General features: G+C 39.7%; 1 protein-coding gene across 1 annotated transcript in view; it reads right to left on the reverse strand.

The window, feature by feature from the left end:
- LOC121919162 (spermatogenesis-associated protein 7 homolog) overlaps nt 1-20,308 on the reverse strand; it is a 106,029-nt gene that overhangs the window by 31,276 nt on the left and 54,445 nt on the right. The window contains exon 5 of the mRNA XM_042445463.1: nt 4,712-4,833. Within this exon, the coding sequence (XP_042301397.1) occupies nt 4,712-4,833 (122 nt within the window). The remainder of the gene's footprint in view (nt 1-4,711; nt 4,834-20,308) is intronic.

The following is a 20,308-nucleotide window of genomic DNA, read 5'->3' on the forward strand; positions in this document are numbered from 1 at the left end:
CCCTTCACTATCATTCATTACTTCTAACACTGGAATTTTATTTTTTACATATATTTTCCCAATATATCTCCCTTCACTATCATTCATTACTTCTAACACTGGAATTTTATTTTTTACATATATTGCTACCCCATTCTTTTTGGTTTTTCCTGCTGAAATATAAACCTCACCCAATTTTGGATTTTTCAGATATTTTTCTTCCTTCTTTTTGATTCTGGTTTCCTGTATACTGCAAATATCCCATTTTTGTTGTTCTAATACATGTATTAGAAAAACATGTATTAAAATTTGCCACTTTTCTAACCACATATGTGTTTTACAATGTAGGGAACTATTTCCTGGGGGGGGGGGCGGAGTTGGGCGTGCGTCATGAAGAAGCTACACCCCGACTCTGCCCCCCATGCCAGCTTTTCAGGCTGATCTATAAAAGGCCTTTGTGATTTAATGATATATCATTACACTTTGGGATCTTATCTAGATCCTTCATAGCATTCCTTCCCAGTTTTAGGGCTTAGGCATCACATCTGTGTTAGTCTAGGAAATGCAAACATACCATTATTATTATTATTATTATTATTATTATTATTATTATTATTATTATATTTATGTGTATCCCGCTCTTTTCCCAAGACTAGGATTCAGAGCGGTTTCACAGCATTAAAAACAGTACAATTTTTTTTTTTTAAAAAAAGACAAAAACGTATATTAAAAAGGAATTAAATTATTATGGTATTAACAGATAGTTATTAAAAGAACAAAACACATTTTAATAAGATAAAACTGTATATAGATAAAACTACACACACACACACACACACCAGGTTGTGGACACTCATTATCACACAGCATTTCCAAATTGCCATAATCCTGCTTTTGTCCCAGCCTCTGTCTTTCACATGCTGGCCTCCATAGCCCCACCTCCCTGCCCTAACCCCTTTCCAGTATGGTTTTCAATCTATATTTATATTTAATTTAAGGGCACTTGTAGAATCATCGCAATCCATTAAGTTAAAAAAGAAACAAAGAAAATAATTTGAAAAAAGAAAAGAAAAACAGCTTGCTTCAGAATAGCTGGGGGAGGAACAGAATCATGCCCATTCATGCCACATGAACTGCCTGCATATTGGCTTTGCTTTGGGAGGAAGCAGGATAGTAGTGTCATCAGATGTGCATCATTAATGGAAAAGCAGTATGATTGGGAGGCACTGATAGGGGTATGACTGTCAATGAAAAGGAGTGCTCCAGCAGTGGATGGACTACAGACCAGCTACCAGACACACACAGTTTTATGTGATAAGTTATGGCCACAGACACTACTACCCTGCTCTAATTCCACTTTACAAGCCTCAAGTGATAAAGTCCCTAGTCTTCTGATTTCTTGACTGCAGTCTCCATTCTCACTGATGCCTGAGCCAAGGTGTGGAAAATCTTAAACTATTTCAACGTCTTCATCATCGGATTTAAAGTTATGTTTATTACTGGTGGTCCTTATTTTTGGCCCGGTACATATGGGCCCTCTGTGACGTCCTCATCACATGCTAGGGCTGCCTCAGGGCGGAGCGCCCACACACCCCCAACCCTAGCACATGACAAGGTATACACAGGTGCCGCCATTGTTATGTAAGTGCCATGCGGCATCCACACGGTGCCGCATGGCACTTACAAAAAGAGTGCGCCTGTGGCACACTTGTTACACCGCCCTTGTGGCATAAAAAGAACCCGCTTTTTGCGGGGTCTTTTTCCACCAGAGGGAAGCTGTGCGGTGCGGTAGCTGCAGCTTGCCTCTGGTGGAAAAACAGGTGCCGGCAGGCTGCCATGTTTTGGCGGTCTGTACTGTGCCTTTGTTTTCTTAAAATTCAACTATAAACTTGCCCTTGAACGTTCTTCTTTCACTTCCTTCAGTAATTGTTCCAAGTCTTTGCTACTTTCTGGTAGTAGTATAGTATCCTCTGCGTATCTAAAATTGTTGATGCTCCTTCCTCCAGTTTTCATGCCTCCTTCCTCCAAGTCTAATCTTGCTTTACCTATGATATGTTCAGCATAAACCTTAAACAGATAGGATGATAAAATGCAGCCTTTCCTGACCCCCTTATCAATTGGAAACCATTCTGTTTCTCCTTATTTTACCCTAAATGTGATCTCTTGCCCTGAGTACAGGTTATTCATCAGAACAATCAAATGTTGTGACATCCATTTCTTTAAGAGCAATCCATAAGAACAATTCATATGATCTACACAATCAATGGTTTTGGTGTACCTGCAATGAAACATGCAAATGTATGCTCTCTTATCTGAAAACTCTTATCAACTAACTTTAATCCTTTATATAGGGCCAGCCCTATTATTACACAGAGCAAGGCAACCACTTTGGGGAACAGATGTTGAGAGGAGCAACAGCAGTCTCCCCACAACTATTATGGTCAGCCCTTCTTATACACAGATTCAAGCATCCACGGTTTGAAAATGTTCAAAAAAAGTATAAATTTCAAATATCAAACCTTGATTTTCCATTTTTATAAGGGACACCATCTTGCTATGTCATTATATGTAATGGGACTTGAGCATCCATAGATTTTGTTATCCACGGGGGATCTTGGAACCAAACCCCAGTGTATAACTAGGGTCCACTGTATTCCTAATCTATTCCCCTCTATTGAATTATGGAGGAACATCTGCGGAACAGCACTTCAGACCCTAAACCTGTTGCATTTAAGTAAGATGGAAGATTCTATCTCATTGTTAGTACTGAAGGAAAGTTCTAGTGACATTACAGTCATCTTCTTTATGTGCGGGGCACCATATTGTACTTTTATGCTTTTAGGGTATTTAGGCACTTGTGTGTTTACTCCAATACTGGTCCCTGAACTTTCTTTGGCAGCCATTTTTCAAAGTCAGAAAGCTCCTGACTTTGAAAAATGGCTGCCAAAGTGAGTTCAGGGACCAGTATTGAAGCCAGGCTGTACCCAGATTGTGGTTTTGGGGACAAAAGCCATGTGATAACACCAGAAGGCAGCCTGGATCTGACCTGAATTCAGGAGTGGTAAGTCACTTAATTTAGCTGTGCACTAATCCCCATAGTCTACAACACCTCTATTCATTGGCAGTCTCCCATCCAAGTACTAACCAGGGCTGACCTTGCTTAGCTTTCAAGACCAGACAGTATCTGATGCCTTTAGGAAATTTAGGCATGATTGTCTTTTAACATAGGTAGTCAAATATCATGGAACAACCTGCACTAGCTCCATCAGATTTACTTGGCACAAGTGTGCAAGACTGGAACCAGTGTATAACTCAGAATTAGCAAAAAAATGATGTCTTTAGGGCAGGAGTTTGCTGTAAAGGTGCCAACATTCTGTGTGCAGGTCAGGCAAGGATAACAGAATGAAGTGAGTGGGTGGGCTGATGAAAGTTTGAGCAGACGGTAACATCCAGCACGACTTAAGTCATCATCCCAATATTTATGTCAAACAACTCCAACTCAGAAGAACATGTCAGATCACATGGGAGGTGTGCCGATTAGTTTCAGTCGCAGAGTGGGCGAACCAAATGGTGTGGAGGAAAACAATTTAAATTAAGTACCAACCATATAATCCCTAACTTAATGCTAGTGTAATAGCAATAAGAATTTTAATTAAAAACAAAATAACCTTAATTTGGAAAAAGAACAGAAGGGGGATACAGAGAGAGGTTGCTGCTGCTGAACAGGCACTTACTCAAAGAGTACAGCTTGTTCAGCACAAATACTTTACACTTTGGAAAAAATATGACATCGTGGACTACAAGCTGTCTCCATAGTATATAATGATAAAATAGGGCTTCTCCCACTAGAATGCTTTCTTTCACATAAATACTTGTGAAATGTTTCCTGCAGAGGCATGCATGGGCAAAAAATATTTCACTGGGACTGAATACTTTACAGGGAGGAAACAGCTAAGATTGTGATCCAGTGCAAAGTTCAGAGCAAAGGTTCATCCTATCTTCCATAAGTGATGGTACCATCTGACCTTGCAAATAGGGATCATACCACAGGTACCTGTTGTAAGCACCCCAGTATAGGGATGGACAAAGCACAAATCCAATATGTGTTTGTTTTGCTGTGTTCAGCCATAAATCAGCATGTATCTGAGAAGTAGGTCTACAAAAGGGCATGCTACCAACTTCTTTCTTTGAGTTAGTCTCAAACATGCTACAAGATCCCTTTGCATATAGATTTTCTAAACTAACACAACCATGTCTTTGATATATACATTTTTGTATGCAATTTCCCCTAATATATCTACTGTTGCAAGCAGATTTTGAGCTTAGAAGTGTGCAATCTGATGGATACTGTATATACCATTGTATTCAAATCCAGGTATTTATTCAGAAAGTGGAAATCATGTCAGTTTGGTTAAATTGGGTTAAATATGAAAGCAAAACAAACAAACAAAATATCTTTCATCTCTATGTAGACATTTGAGGTGGACATAACATTTACATAAATACACTGGCTGCAGCACACTTTTAAATATTTCTGTACAGCCCAGACTTTAAAGGGTACAGGACTCCTGAGAGTGGAGAATTTCAGTATTCTTTAACAGAAACAGAAGTGTCAACCACATATATGTTGAACAAGCCTGGAGTATAGGCCCCTGGGAGAGAAATAACTTATATGCCATTACCCCCCAAAAGTAGGCTGCATACAGATCATAGAACAAAGACACCAACTTACTTTATGATTCTCTGTGGACATGTTCCTGAAATTGTATTGGGGTGTTGAAAGATTCTGCATCATTGCTTTCTTGAATTTCTCAACTGCTTTGATCAGCTTTTCTCTTTTCTGCTGGTCCCTGTCTGGATATAAGAAAACAACTGAAAGATGGGTGGGTTGACTGAATAAGAAGACTACCACATTCCAGTCCAAATAACTGATCTCTTGCTGCCTTATTTTGCTACCAGTGAAACAGGCATTCCAGTAACTAGCGTAACAAGATTATCATTATCATTGTTATCACTTATTTATATAGCACCATCAGTGTATATGATGCTTTATATGTGCAGTTTACAGTAGCTAATTTGACAGTCCCCTCCTCTCTGGCTTACAGTCTAAAAAGTCGCAATACAAGGAAAAAGGATAACTGTCAGGGGCCCTGTACAGACAGGCCTTGAAGCACATACTGATTACGTGCTAGGGTTGTCTGGGAGTGACCTTTTCAGATGCTCCCTAACTCTAGGATGTACTCAGTACGTCAAAATGGTGGTGCCCTGTCTACATGGCTGCCGCCATTTTGACATAATAGCATTTTGCCGCTCCTCCCTGGTCCTGAAAAGTGCCGTATTGGGTTGTTTGGGCTGGCACTGTGGTTGCCCTGGCCCCAATACGTTGCGCAAAGGGGTGGCTGCAGCCTGCCCCAAATTGGCGGTCTGTATCCCACCAGGGAGAGGATTACGTCAAGCAGATTCTTTCTCTCTGAAAGCCACATTGGTGACAGTTGTGATGGATGGAGGAAATAATAGTGTTGAGAAGACAAATAATGTATACAATCTTCATATATTAAAAGCCATATGCACATATTATTGGGGGTGTAACTACAAGGTGGTGTGGGTAGCAAAATGAAAACACTCTCCCCAAATAATCTGTGCCCCCTATGACATTTCCCTTCAGTCCTAAAATGTCTAGCATTGCAGAGACATTGAAAACATTCACACTCTGAACGCTCATATTTGCTGTGTCCACCTTCCTTTGGTAATTTTGCTTGACCCTTTCCTTTGGATCCCTGACCCTTAACTGCTCAACAGCAGTTTTACATTATTGCAACACTAGGAATTTGGGGACTGAAGGCAAATTTCATATACCCTAGTTCATATAGTATATATTTTTAACACCTTTTAAACTTTTAATGTGTAATGTTTCAAATGTTTTAAATTGTTTAATTGTTTTTATACTTTATAATGCTTTTGTAATGCTTTTTATTGTTTTAATTTCACTGTTTTAAATTGGTTGGTAGCTGCCTTGAGTCAGGAAAGGGATAATAATAATAATAATAATAATAATAATAATAATAATAATAATTCATGGGGAAGGGGCAGAATTCTTATTTGGGTGCAATGACCTCATTATGCCCCCCATCCCACTACACCCTTTCATGCAACAATGATAACTAACACAAACATCGCAGATGTAAATCATAATACATGAGAAAAGTTTATTTAATAATCATGTAGATTTGGGCTCATGCACTCTACTTTCTGTATACATTGCAGAGGTTTCAGGGGGGTAGCTATGGTGCATATTGTACATTAATGTTTAAGCCATATATAAGTTAGTATTTAAATTCCTACAAGATTCTTTGCTGCTTTTGTCACCAGGACTGTCTTTGTCAAGTTTCTGGAGTAAGGTGAGCACCTTTTTCTGGATACCATCCTGCACTCAGCTTGGAAAGCAGGCCTACGCGAACTGTACCTTGATAGCTAAGATTGCATTCAAACTTGTAATATGGATGGACTAAATTGGTATGGGTTTGACTCTAGCTTGAACACTGAAATAGCAGTTTCATCTTCTAAAATTAGGGTCTTCTTGATCATTGGTACTTATTTTGATGATTGTAACTAACAAGTAGATTATGCTGCACCTAAGCTAACAAAACTACTAATGATACCATTTTAAAATGGTGGTTAAGAAAAGCAAAAGAGAATGAGAAAAGGGAAGGACGAAGGTGAGGGAATGAAAAAATACAGAGAATTATAATGTCAGAGGAAGTGCAAGAGAGAGAACACATGATAACAAAATTAAAAATGGGCCCTTTGGTACTGGTTGAGTTAAAGATGGGTAAAAAAAGGTAGGAGATAATTGGTCTCATTGTGCCTTCTAACAATATCTCCTCAGAGACATTTGAAAGAAATACAGGTACCTTCACTTTGTGGTGCATAGTTAGAGGTCAGTATCAAAATTATTCTTCATTCAGCACAGCAACTGACTTTGACCAATGTCCACTCCAAACAAAGATGCTTGGAAAGAGGATTGTCCTGTATCATTTGCAATATATCTTGTGGTATTTTGTGTATTCAAAGTTTCAAGAGAAATGCTGCATGGCATCAGGGAAAAGCAATCATTTGCCATAGGAATTAACTTTTGTTTCTGGTAAAGAAAACTCTTTATTTTAGCATTATTGCCAATAGTATTTTGTTTGGTTGTAGTCCTCAGTGGTATATGTTAATTGGCATCTGTACACATCATGAGAATTTGTGTCTGGCAATGCAGACTTAAAGGGTTTGATTACCCTTCACCATCACCATCCTGTGTTCCTTGCTCCTTTTGGCTGGGTTTAAGTGGCAGCTGTCTTTTCAGTTACCATTATTCTTTTGGGAATGTATCTGAAGCAGTCTGTAATCATTTTGTCAAACTCAGTACAATGTGATAAAACAATTTACTGTGTGCAATAAAAGTACAGAAACAGAACCTGACAGTCAGCCTATATACCAGCCCATTCTAGTGGGACAGCATTACGAGGTAGTACTTTGTGTTTCAGTAGCTAGAGTGACAACACACATACAAACCCAACAGATAGACAGCCATGTCCATATCTGCCCTGTTTGTTTAACTATCTGGATACAACAGCATATATATTATAGCATAGTTTTGTGAAATTAGGCAGATGAATGACCATAAACTCTATAAAAGCCACTTCCAAACATTCTGCCACATTTTCCAAATATTCTGTAATAATCCACTGCCAGGAAGAGCAACTTTTTAGTGCTGTGGAAACTTTTTCAGGAGGACAAGGCTCAGTTTCACCAGGTGCTCTTGCAATACAGCAAGAACAGCCAAGTTATTAAACTGTGAATGAGCAATGGAGCAAAAGATTGCTTTGGAGGAAAAGGAATGATTGATTTTCCCAATTGGTTACATAATTTGCTGTCTGAGTAGCATTTAGTACTGTGTCAACATGCTCCTTCCATTAGGTGCATGTTACAATCCCTCAGCTATACATGCCTATAATTCTGATCACTTAACCTTGGGGACAGGTGTATTTCAGCTGGTCTTGACAGCTATAGTTCCCCCCTAATTTATACAGACTATAGACTTGAGAAGACTACAGAGCCTTCTAATTCCCCCTAAAAACCTCCGCTAAACTAGCCAGTTTTGTTAAACAACAAAACTCTACAATAAAATACTGTCATTTGATGAGGGGCATCATCTACAAGAGACAGTCAGTAGTGATTTGAGTGTTGGACTAGGACTTTGGGAGACCAGGGTTCAAATCCTCACTCAGAGATGGAGACACAGTGGGTGGCCTTGGGCAAGTCATACTCTCTCAGCCATAGAGAAAATCAGTGGCAGTTTCAAAATTGAGTTAAAGACTATATTGTTTAGTGAAGTGTTCCCGGGGTGAGCCCCTCTCTGCCCCAGGATGCCTCGTTTTAACTATCCATTAAGAAGCCAAGTCCTCCTTCCAGTCCATCTCCCTTGGTCCAGGTCTCAGAGGTAGAGAAGAACTGCTGGACCTGATCCCCTTCCCCACCTCCATTCCCTTCTCCTTTTGTGTCATGTCATGTGCAAATTTACAGTGCTTTATAAATAAAGGTTAATAATAATAATAATAATAATAATAATAATGTTTAGACTTGGGTCCCATCTCCAAGATATCTCATTATGCATATGCAAATATTCTAAAATCTGAAAAAAATTCAAAACATTTATTTTGCTAAGCACTCTCTCAGCATCAAGGAAGGCAGTGGCAAACCCCCTCTAAAGAAACTAGCCAAGAAAACCTCATGATAGGTTGGTCTTAAGTCGGAAACAACTTGAAGGCGCGTAACAACAAAATGAGCTCTTATTTAACCTGTACAAGAACAAAAACACAGCCTTGCAAGCAAGACCAGCCCATTGGTCACATGTGCCTCTTAGGGTTATTTTTCTGCCCCCTCAGGGATGAATCCCTCTTTTTTTGAGCCAGTGCAGTCTTTCTGAGTCAAAGACTTCCTGTACATGACAGCCCTATGCATAAGTGCCAGAAGGTAGCAAGTAGTGCCACTGGCAGCAGTGTGGGCAAGGGATAATGAGAAGCCAGCCCCTGAATAAAGATTTGAAAGGTGGAACAAGTTAATTCTCACAAAATGCAATGTAATCTAGTGCTGATTAATGGTAAGTAATAAACCTGCAAGGAAAATGATGTTTGCTTAATTGATTGATATAGATTAATATAGATTATTCACATAGGTTGAAATCTTCATAGAATCATAGAATCATAGAGTTGGAAGAGACTGCAAGGGCCATCCAGTCCAACCCCCTGCCATGCAGGAAATCCAAATCAAAGCATCCCTGACAGATGGCCATCCAGCCTCTGTTTAAAGACCTCCAAGGAAGGAGACTCCACTACACTCTGAGGGAGTGTGTTCCACTGTCGAACAGCCTTTACTGTCAGGAAGTTCTTCCTAATGTTGAGGTGGAATCTCTTTTCCTGGAGCTTGCATCCATTGTTCCGGGTCCTGTTCTCTGGAGCAGCAGAAAACAAGCTTGCTCCCTCCTCAATATGACATTCTTTCAAATATTTAAACAGGGCTATCATATCACCTCTTAACCTTCTCTTCTCCAGGCTAAACATCCCCAGCTCCCTGAGTCGTTCCTCATAGGGCAAGGTTTCCAGACCTTACACCATTTTAGTCGCCCTCCTCTGGACACGCTCCAGTTTCTCAATGTCCTTTTTGAATTGTGGTGCCCAGAACTGGACACAATATTCCAGGTGGGGCCTGACCAGGGCAGAATACAGTGACATTATTACTTCTCTTGATCCAGACACTATACTTTTATTGATGCAGCCTAAAATTGCATTGGCCTTTTTAGCTGCCGCATCACACTGTTGACTTATGTTCAACTTGTGGTCTACTTGGACTCCCAGATCCCTTTCACATGTAGTTTCAGCCAGCCAGTTGTTCCCCATCCTATATCTGTGCATTTCATTTTTTTGCCCCAAGTGCAGTACCTTACATTTCTCTGTGTTGAATTTCATTTTGTTAGCTTTGGCCCAGCTTTATAGTCTATTCAAATCATTTTGAATGTTGATCCTGTCCTCTGGAGTATTAGCTATTCCTCCTAATTTGGTGTCATCTGCAAATCTGATAAGTATGCTCTCAATTCTGTCATCCAGGTCATTGATAAAGATGTTGAATAACACTGGGCCCAGGACCTCCCATGGCAATTTCACATTCATTTGTTCATTTAATGAAGTAGAAACTTAAAATAATTTTTTTAAAGGCATGATCCAGCCAACATCAAGCACCTGAGTACAATGACAGAATTAAGCACATGATTAATAAATTTTCTATGAATTCAGTAGAACTAAAAAGTGCTTAACACTGGTGGGCTTGTTCTGTTATAACTGAAGCAGCAATTGTAGGGTGCATCTACACCATAGAAATGATGCCGTTTGACACCATTTTAATTTCCATGGCTCCAAGCTATGGAATCCTGGGATTTGTAGTTTTGTGAGGTAATTGAACTCTTTGGCAGAAAAGGATAAAAACATTGTTAAACTACAAAATCTAGGTCTCCATGAGATGGGCCTGCAGCACTTAAAGTGGTGTCAAATTGCATTATTTCTACAGTGTAGATGCACCCCATATACACTTGCCAGGCTGCAGGTCCCAATCAACTAATACCTTAATTGCAATGAGTTTATCTCATTGTTAAAATAACTTAGGCTGCACATATTGTTGCAGATACAACTGGTGAGAAAATTTTGCATGAACAGAAATAATGTACATATTTATCTGGGAGCAAGTCCCCACCCCCAAAAAAACAACAGTCTGCTAATGCAGTAGGGCTTATTTCTGTCTAGGTATGTATTAGATTGCAGTGTGAATGTGCAGGAAGATCACTTTAGAAACTTTAATCTCCAAACCTGCAGTCTTAATTTTTCGCAGGGCCCCCAGACAATTTAGGAACTCAATAAAATAAAATGATAGTTTGCTTTTCAAAACTAATTCCATTGAATAATATTTCCCCCAAGGAGATTACAGCAGCAAAGTAGCATGCAATAATAAGAGACTTCTCAGCATGCGACTAGCTAAAAAACAATCTCTTGGACTCACAGGAAAATAGTATTCATCAGTTTTCCCTTTTGTCTTTCCAGAATATTAATTTTTATAGTTCTGTATATAAATTGAGGAACCAGTGTTTTGTAGTGGTTTCAGTACAGTGGTACCTCGGGAACGAAATACCCAGGTTACGAATTTTTCGGGATACGAAAATTCCCATAGGGAATTATTGTTTCGGGTTACGAAAGTTTTTTCGGGTTACGAAAAAACTCCGGCGCTATTTTAATGGAGCCGCGGCAGAGCCGCGCTTTTTCCCCATTAGCGCCTATGGCATTTCGGGTACGAAGGCTTTTCGGGTTACGAATTGGCCGCGCGAACGAATTAATTTCGTAACCCGAGGCACCACTGTATTGGACTAAGACTCTGGGACATCAAGGTTCGAATCGCTCGCTTGAATATGGAAACCCATTGGATGATCTTGAACAAGTCACATTTTCTCAGCTTAGAGGAAGGCAGTAGTAAGCATAATCCGATAGCAAGAGCAGCACACTAGAAGGCTGGGGAGGAGACCCATGGTTCCAGAAATCCCCCAGCCCCAAAAGCCTTTAGGGCAGGAGTGGGTAACTGTGGAAGGGGGGGGGATATTTTACCCCTTAAATTCCCAACAAATTGGGTCAGCATGCCCAATACAACTGACATGATGTCATGTCATTCCAGCATAATTTTTGGCTGATTTTTTAAAAAAGGGTTTGGGCTAGTGGATGAGAGTTTTACACCAGCTTTGACATATTGAGCAGTTTTTTGGTTGAAAAATCACCCCCCCCCCCATTTTTTTTAAATTGGACAAATCTTGGGTTTTGGGGTGCACATTGTCCACACCAGCTTAGGAGGGGAAATGGCTTCATAGCACACTACATATATTAATAGAATACTCCCTGACTGCATGTATAACAAAGGAATCTTCTCAGAGTGAGTTTTGAACATGACAAAATGAGTTTTGATAAGAGAATTGATTGCTTTCACATACAACACTAACTGACCACAGTAAAGATCTGAAAGATGTGCCATTCACAAATAGCATCAATTCAAAACTAATTCATTTTGAAAAGTGACAAATGGAAATATAGATACATTTACATATGTGGAAAATATACAGCTCAACATTTGGTATATACTGAAGTTCCAGCATGAGGGTTTGAAACATTGGACTATGGCTCGGAAGAGTAGGGTTAAAATCCCTGCTCTGCTGTGAACACCCACTGGCATGTGACAGTCCTCTCAGCCTCAGAGGATGGCAAAGGCAAACCTCTCTTGGTTAGAAACTTGCCAAGAAAACCCTGTGATAAGCTTGTTTTAGGGTCACATAAGTCAGAAAGGACATGAAGGCAAACACCACCACAAATGCTGGAATGAGCTTTAGGGTGGAAATCAGAGGGCCTTGATTAGCTCATGTTCTACTGATTTCTACATTCCTATGAACTTGCTCTCCTATTAGGTATGTTGAGAGTGAGTGAGATTCATACAGGGCAGAAGTGTGAATATAGTACTAGGCAGCACAAGAGGAAGACAACAAAAATCTTGGCAGATATTGCAGAAGATGTGCAGAAGTACAAAAATGTTTAGGGAACACAAGTGGCAGTTGATGGCTCCCAGGTTAGTGGGGCAGTGAGTCCACTCTAGGTTTTCATTGGATAACTGTTTAAACTTCATCTGAAACCCAAAGAAACTTTCCATCTCATTTATATGGGAATGACCAGCCACCACTAGAAAAAAACCCTTAGAGAATTGGAGAGGAAAGGGATTAAAAAGACTTGCAGTAAAAATTTCTGATAAAAGAGGAGAATCACTTTGTGTCTGACCCAAAAGGATATGAGGTCTGAATGCATTAGGCGCAGTTCTACACTTAATGCATTGTAATCCCACTGAATTCAGTGGGGCTTACTTATGAGTAGGCATGTATAGGACTGTTCTATTACAATCTTAAATTTTTTTTGCTTTCTAAAGTATATTTTCCGTTTGGTTCAATGACTGTCTTCATCTTTCAAATAAACGAGAACATTATGTTTCTTAACTCTGTCAAATAAACTGGGAATGATGAGGGTAAAATGAGCCTGAGTCATTTAATTTATATTTCCTCCCAAAGACCATCAAACCAAAAACTGTCTACTGTGGAGAAGAAAACTACTAGCTGGCATTGCAATCCTGGCTGAAAGATGCACTGAATGCTGGGTGTTAGAATTAGACAGAAGCATCTTCGCTAGAAAAAAATGCCCTCTACTGGCTGTTCTCAGAGATCTGCTGACAGAACAATATGTTGGCCAGTGGTTGCATCACCCCAGTGCGGTAACTCATGCTCTCATCTCCACCCCCAGCAGCCAGCCACTGCAGGGGAAACAACATGGGAAGTGAGCCGGACTGGACAGGGCAGGGGAAGGAGAAGCATCAACAAGCTGCCTAACATCCCCCTCCATTCACTCCCCTCTGCCAACCAGGGCACTCTGCTATCTACTGGCTGTGGCCACAGTTGGGTAAGGTGCTGCGCCCACTCTAGGTGAATTTAAAATAAGATTCAGTTCTGGGATACATTGGGTAATGGAACACACAAAAGAATTTCAAAAGAAAATAAACCTATGTTTTTTTTAGATTACACAGAACTTTTGACTGGATAATGAGAAATTATGGTCCACTCTAAAAGAGATGGACAGCTTTACTCAGGACTGTTGGAAGCAAAAATGCATCAAGAATCATAGGCCCTTAATCACACGAGGCACTTACTGCGTTGGAATCGTGGGCCAAACGCTTCAGAAGAATGGAGTGGGATCACGGTCACGTTTCTCAAATGTCATTGAGGCATTTTACTGTTCTTCCGTTGTCAAAGCGTTCATGGAGCAGCTTTTTTTTTTTTGCACAACGGAAGATCCTGTTATTACAGAAATTGCGCTCTGCGAATGATTCATCAATGAGAGAAGAGTGGGACCGCTTCAGTGACACTTCAGAAGTCGACGATCTTACCTCTGCACTTCTGAAGTGTTTCAGCCACGATTCCAGAGCAGTAAGTGCCTTGTGGTGATAAGGTCCATAGAATCATAGAGTTGGAAAAGACCACAAAGGCCATTCATTCCAACCCCTGCCATGCAGAAATATACAATCAAAGCACTCTTGACAGATGACGGTCCAGCCTCTGTTTAAAAACCTGCAAAGACTCCACCACTTCCTGAGGCAGCGTATTCCACTGTCAAACAGTTCTTACAATAAGGAAGCTTTCCCTAATATTTAGATAGAATCTTTTTTCTTATATTTTGAATCCATGTCCTAGTCTCTGGAGATACAGAAAACAAGCTTGCTCCGTCTTCAATATGACATCCTTTCAAATATTTAAACATGGCTATCATGTCACCTCTTAACCTTCTCTTCCACAGGCTAAACATACCCAGCTCCCTAAGCTGTTCCTCTGGCATTCATTTTGGTCACCCTCCTGTGGACACACTGCAGCTTGTAAACATCCTTCTTGAATGGTGATGCTCAAAACGTATTCCAAGTGAAGTCTGGCCAAAGCAGAATAGAGTGATACTGTTACTTCCCTTGATCTAGATACAGCACTCCTGTTGATGCAACCTAAGATCACACTGGCTTTTTAAATCTGCTGCATCATCACACTGTTCACTTGTATACAGCTTGTGGTATACTAAGACTTCTAGATCCCTTTCACATGTACTGTTGTTAAGCCAGGTGCCACCCATTCTATATCTGTGCATTTCACTTTTTCTGCCTTACATTTCTCCCTGCTGAAACTCGTTTTGTTAGTTTTGGTCCAGGTCTTTAGTCTCTTAAGGTCATTTTGAATCAATGCTTGTATAAAATGATTAATGAGAGAGAACTCTAGACAGTATGTCTGTACTTATGTTTCACCTCTCTGTTGCTTCCTTTGATCTATGTACTCAAGTTTTCTTCCTGCTTGCAGAGGTCACTTCCCCCTTCTGTTTTTGTCTGGGAAGGGGATGTCCACGAAGCTCCTACCTCAGGATGACTTACATCAGGGGCTTTTCTACTGAAATCTAGGCAATCTTCTTTTGTCTATCTTCTTTCCTATCCCAAGATGGATTTCCTGAAACAATAAATGTAACTTTTCTCTTTGTACTTTACAAGAGCATCCTGAGTAATATCACCTGCAAGTTCATACTGCGCTGCCTATGTTGCATTCTGCTTGATATAGAAATCAAATAATCTTTCAAGGATAAGAAGCCAGAGTGAGGACAGAATATGGAGAAATAAAATGTTTCCTATTTGTGAGGTTGTCAGTCAAGGCTTCATTTTATCACCCTGTTTAATTTATATGCAGAACACATCATATAGAAACCTGGATTAGACTTTGAGTAACAAGGTGTGAAGATAACAAAGGGGTGAAACGGACGGCCCCTTTGCGGCAGTTTCCCAGTGGCTTGGGGGCATGTCATTTAGACGAGGTACACTCCCAAGCTTGCATGAAGCCATCCACCCAACCAGATGGCAGGCAGCTTTGCAGCACTCCAGCAGTGTGGCATTTATACGCCACATGCCGCAAGAGCACTACAAAGCTGCAGCAGCAGTGGAAAAGCTGGCTTTTTGCTGGCTAAAAAGGAGCAGCAACCTTTTAAGCTGGCAAAAAGCCAGATTGGGGCCATGGTGTGTGGTTGCTGCAGCCCCCAGTCTTGGGATGGCTACTGAGGAAAATCACAGAAGAAAATAGAGAAGTAATCCAAAAGCAGGATTACAGCTGTACATTAAGAAAACAAAAATAATGACCACAGATGATTTGTACAAATTTAAAGTGGATGATGACGACACTGAAATAGTCAAAGACCTCCTATAACTTGGCTCAATCATAAATCAAAATGAAGACTTTAGTCAAGAAATCAGAAAAAGACTATGGTCTGATACATACCTCTTGGTAAGTCTGGGCTGGCGGTGGCCTAATTTCTTCCAGAGGAAAAAGAACCCAGAAAAAGCCATACAAAGGAGCCCTGGTGACGCAGTGGTTAATTGCCTGTACTGCAGCCACTCATTCACAAACCATAAGGTTGCAAGTTCAATACCAGCAAAAGGGCTCAAGCTCGACTCAGGCTTGCATCCTTTCAAAGTCACTAAAATGAGTACCCAGATTGTTGGGGGCAATTAGCTTACACTTTGTAAACTGTTTAGGAAGTGCTTAAGTGCACTGATAAGTGGTATAAAAATGTACTTGCTATTGTTATTGCTATAGTTACACCGCGAGTGCACCGATGGTGCACTCGTGACGTAACTGGCATGGCGCAACTTGCGGATGCTATGTGTCCATTACATCACAATGGCGGTGCCCCTGTACATGGGATGCCACCATTGTAATGCCACCGACATGTATTAGGCTTCGGGATTGTGCAGTTGCCGTGTGGTTCCTAACCCTAAAATCAGCGCAGGTACGCCACTTGTTGGCAGTATGCACTGCGCCTATGGAGGAAAAAAAATAATATCCTTAAGTATGAAATATATAATTAAATACTAAAGTCAGAATCATCCATGCCACAGTACTTCCATTCTCTATCTATGATTGTGAAAGACAGTGAAGAAAATTTGCAGGAAGAAAAGCAATTCATTTGAAATTTGGTGTTGGAGTCTGGAGATGAGTTATACCATGGACTAGATGGTATGAACTCTCCCTAGAACTAAGATGACTAAACTGAAGCTTTTGTCCTCCAGATATATCATGACACAAGATGACTCACTGGGAAAGATAATAAAGCTTGGTAAAGTGGAAGGAGGCAGGAAAAGAGGAAATCTGTGCTATGTGTGGATTGATTCAATCAAGGAAGCTACAACCTAAATTTGCAAGACCTAAGTGGGACAGTCGATATTTGGTTGCACCAAAGGATTCCTGAGAAAGGTGAATTTTAATGACCAACCAGAAGGAAGATCTCCTGGAGGGCTCTCATTCATAAAGTCATTATAATTTGAAGTTAACTTGTTGTTGGTAAATAACAACAACAACTGAGTACAGTATACTCTTTCTTGCCTCTTAATTGCAGAGATTTTTTTTGAAGAGATCTTTTTGAAAACATAAATACCAAAGAAATGCTCAAGAAATTTCATGGGTTCACTGTCAGTTGTTTTGTAATTATCAGTGTAACCATTTCAGGATAACACATGCACTACTATAAATGTAATGGCACGCACAGCATTCATTTTCCAAATTAATGCAAATTACATTGTGCAAATTAGGCTCTATCATTTTGGCTCTTTCAAGTGTCAGTTGGGTCCTTGTACTAAAGCTACCTATGCCAGCACAAAGTGTAAATGTTTGCTTTGAGGCCTCGTTTTATGACTTTTCATGATCAAAAGTAGGACGTTTAACCTGGAAAGATCAGATACTTGTTTTCCAGCAATTAGACTCAAAGTAATAACCACATCAGCAAAGTAGATTGTTAGTTCAATGATAAAAGAGTCTGAAGGCTTAATCTTAGCTCTGAAGTAACTTAGAAAAAAATGATTTACCTGAAGATGCAAAAACTATTTTTGTTCAACAGTGTAATGTATAGATGATAATATACTTAGTTGAAATTTATATGCATTTCCAGGGAAACCAGCTTTCCATTTTCAAATTAATAGCAGCCACAACTACATATGCAAATGATTATCCTCTGTATATTGACATATTGATGTCTATTTTCTGCAGAAGCTATGAATGGATTGGACCTTGAAATGTTAGTTTTGAAAAATTAATTTGATAATGTGAAAACTTAGAAATTAATTTATTACCAGCACTAATAAGTGAAAGTGTCTGATTTGTTCTGCAATTGTTTGTGGACACACAATAGTATTTACAGAGAATGGTATGGAGGTTGTCAATCTTGACCCTCGTGGCACATTTTCTTATTGGCTCCTTAAAAAGTGCTCTTTTTGTCATTTTAAAGTTAGTTCCTTCAAACTTAGAATTTTCCAAAATAGACTACAAAGTCAGTAATAGGAGTGTTATCATATTGTTATCTTATAGTGTTACTTTAGAACAGTGGAAGTCTAACATATCTGGTAGCTTTCAGGAAACCTTTGGGTAAAACTACCTGAAAGATTGCCTCTCATTTTACAATCTGTTTAATTAAGTTTGTCACTGATCTTGATTTCATTTTTCTTTCCATATCCAGCAGTGTCTCCATACTGCATAATTATAGCAGTCTGAGAGCACTTTAGTTTTCCTGTTTCTGTCCTATGAAATCCTGGAGTGTATAGTTTACTGGGGCACTTAGAATTTTCCTGTCTACTTCCTGGAACTGCAATACTTGAGTTCTCTAGTAGAGCAGTCTAAGTTCCTCACCAAACTACATATTCCAGAATTCTGTAAGATGGAGCCATAGCAGTCGAAGTGGTATCAAAGTGTTGTAATTGTGCATTGTGGATTGTCTGGATCTAGTTTGTGTTTGGATGGGAGACCACTTGGCCACATCAATGTAGAGCACCTTGAATTCCAAGCTGGAAGGAAAGTGGGATATAAATATACTTAAAGAAACAAGGAGATATTTGGTTGCATCAAATGGTTGTTGGGAAAGTTGAATTTAAATGACAGACCAGAAGGAAGGAAGGAAGGAAGGAAGGAAGGAAGGAAGGAAAAAAGAGAGGTGTGATAGGGTGTGAATTAATTACCAGACTTGAGTTAGTTAATATGCATTATCCCCACTCACACATTATGTTTTATTCACTGAAAGTGACACCACCCAAATCCATCTGGTCTCTAGACACTATCCTGTGTACCCATCTTGTACCCATCTTGTATGTCAGAGCATAGTGCCCTCAGCTGAAGCCCTATCATATGGAGTTTAAATCCACCTTGTTGCATTATAGCTCCGCCTGCCTGCTAGTCAGGGCATTTTTATGCAACAGGAGCACTCTTATCTGCAAATAAAATAAAATTAAATAAAAAATCAAAGACATGATTATCAGTTCCACAATCCAACAGATTTGTCAGTTCCTTTTTTTAAAAATTAAAAATTAAAACAAAATCTGTTCCTGAAGTGGTGCAAACATATGCCCTTTCAACAAGAACACTATAAGGAAAATGTTTAGGTGGAAAACCTCAAGAAACAGCCACCACTCAATAATGTAATGTAAGATTTGACCAGGTAAACTGCCAGATTCAGATGGACAAATGCTCTGATTCAGAACAGAGCTTTGGAAAATTCCTATTATCCTATTTAGAGGAATTCTGGGAGCTGTGATCCAAAATACAAAACCTTGCAGCTTCTTATGTCCCTAACATGTTTTGTGGTAGATGCTCACAGACATGGGGAAATATTGTCTTTATTGGCTAGATATAGGTATAAGTATAGTCTGCTCTCAGCCTCAAGGGAGGGAATGGAAAACCTCCTCTGAACCAAGAAAACCCCATGATAGGTTTGCCTTAGTGTCACCATAAATTGGAAATGACTTAAAGGTACACACCAACACATAGTTCCTTTAAGGGAGTCGGTACATAGCTTTTGGGATATAACTGGAAATGTGAAGCCAGCAGCAGTGAGGCATGGTAAGTTCAGAAGGTAGTACTTGGTCCTGTTTTCTTTGTTGAACTGAAATAATCAGATACTAAGGATACTTCCAGACAATGGGCTCCTACCACTCACAGTTCAAAAGTGCTGGGTATTCTGTGTTAATCCAGGCAATAGTTATTCTGTCCTTTTCCTCTTAATAGTTTTTTTTTCTGGTAAGAAAAAAAGGTGAATGAAATAATAGGAAAACAAGGGACAGTTGCAATCTGAAGACAAAGTCATGTGGATTTCCCATCAACATCTATGAATTCTGTTCTTAGGCTGCTTCCAGATATGGTTTTTTACTATGTATTCATTTTGCCTCACGGTTTGCATTACTTCATTCATAGATGTTGATAGGAAATCCACATGACTTTGTCTTCAAATCAAATAACTTGAGGTTATGTGAGCATATGTGCTTTCTGGTAGAAAGAGGTACAGTGGCCCTTGGTATCCACTGGGGTTTGACTTCAGGGCCCGCGGTGGATACAAAAATCAGTGGCTGCTCAAGTTCCATTATATACAGTGGCATGGAAATGGTACCCCTTATATAATATGATAAAATAAAGGTTTACTATTTGGAATATATTCTCTCTCTCCCCCCATATATATATATATATATATATATATATATATATATATATATAACGGTAGATGGTTGAATTGGTGGATAAGGAATCCGTGGATAAGGCTAACTGTATTAAGTACCTCCTGACAAAACTCTTTCACCCCATGCAAGACAGATTCACAGCACCAGTGTACACCCC

This window comes from Sceloporus undulatus, chromosome 1 (assembly GCF_019175285.1).
Source record: "Sceloporus undulatus isolate JIND9_A2432 ecotype Alabama chromosome 1, SceUnd_v1.1, whole genome shotgun sequence".
NCBI lineage: Eukaryota > Metazoa > Chordata > Lepidosauria > Squamata > Phrynosomatidae > Sceloporus > Sceloporus undulatus.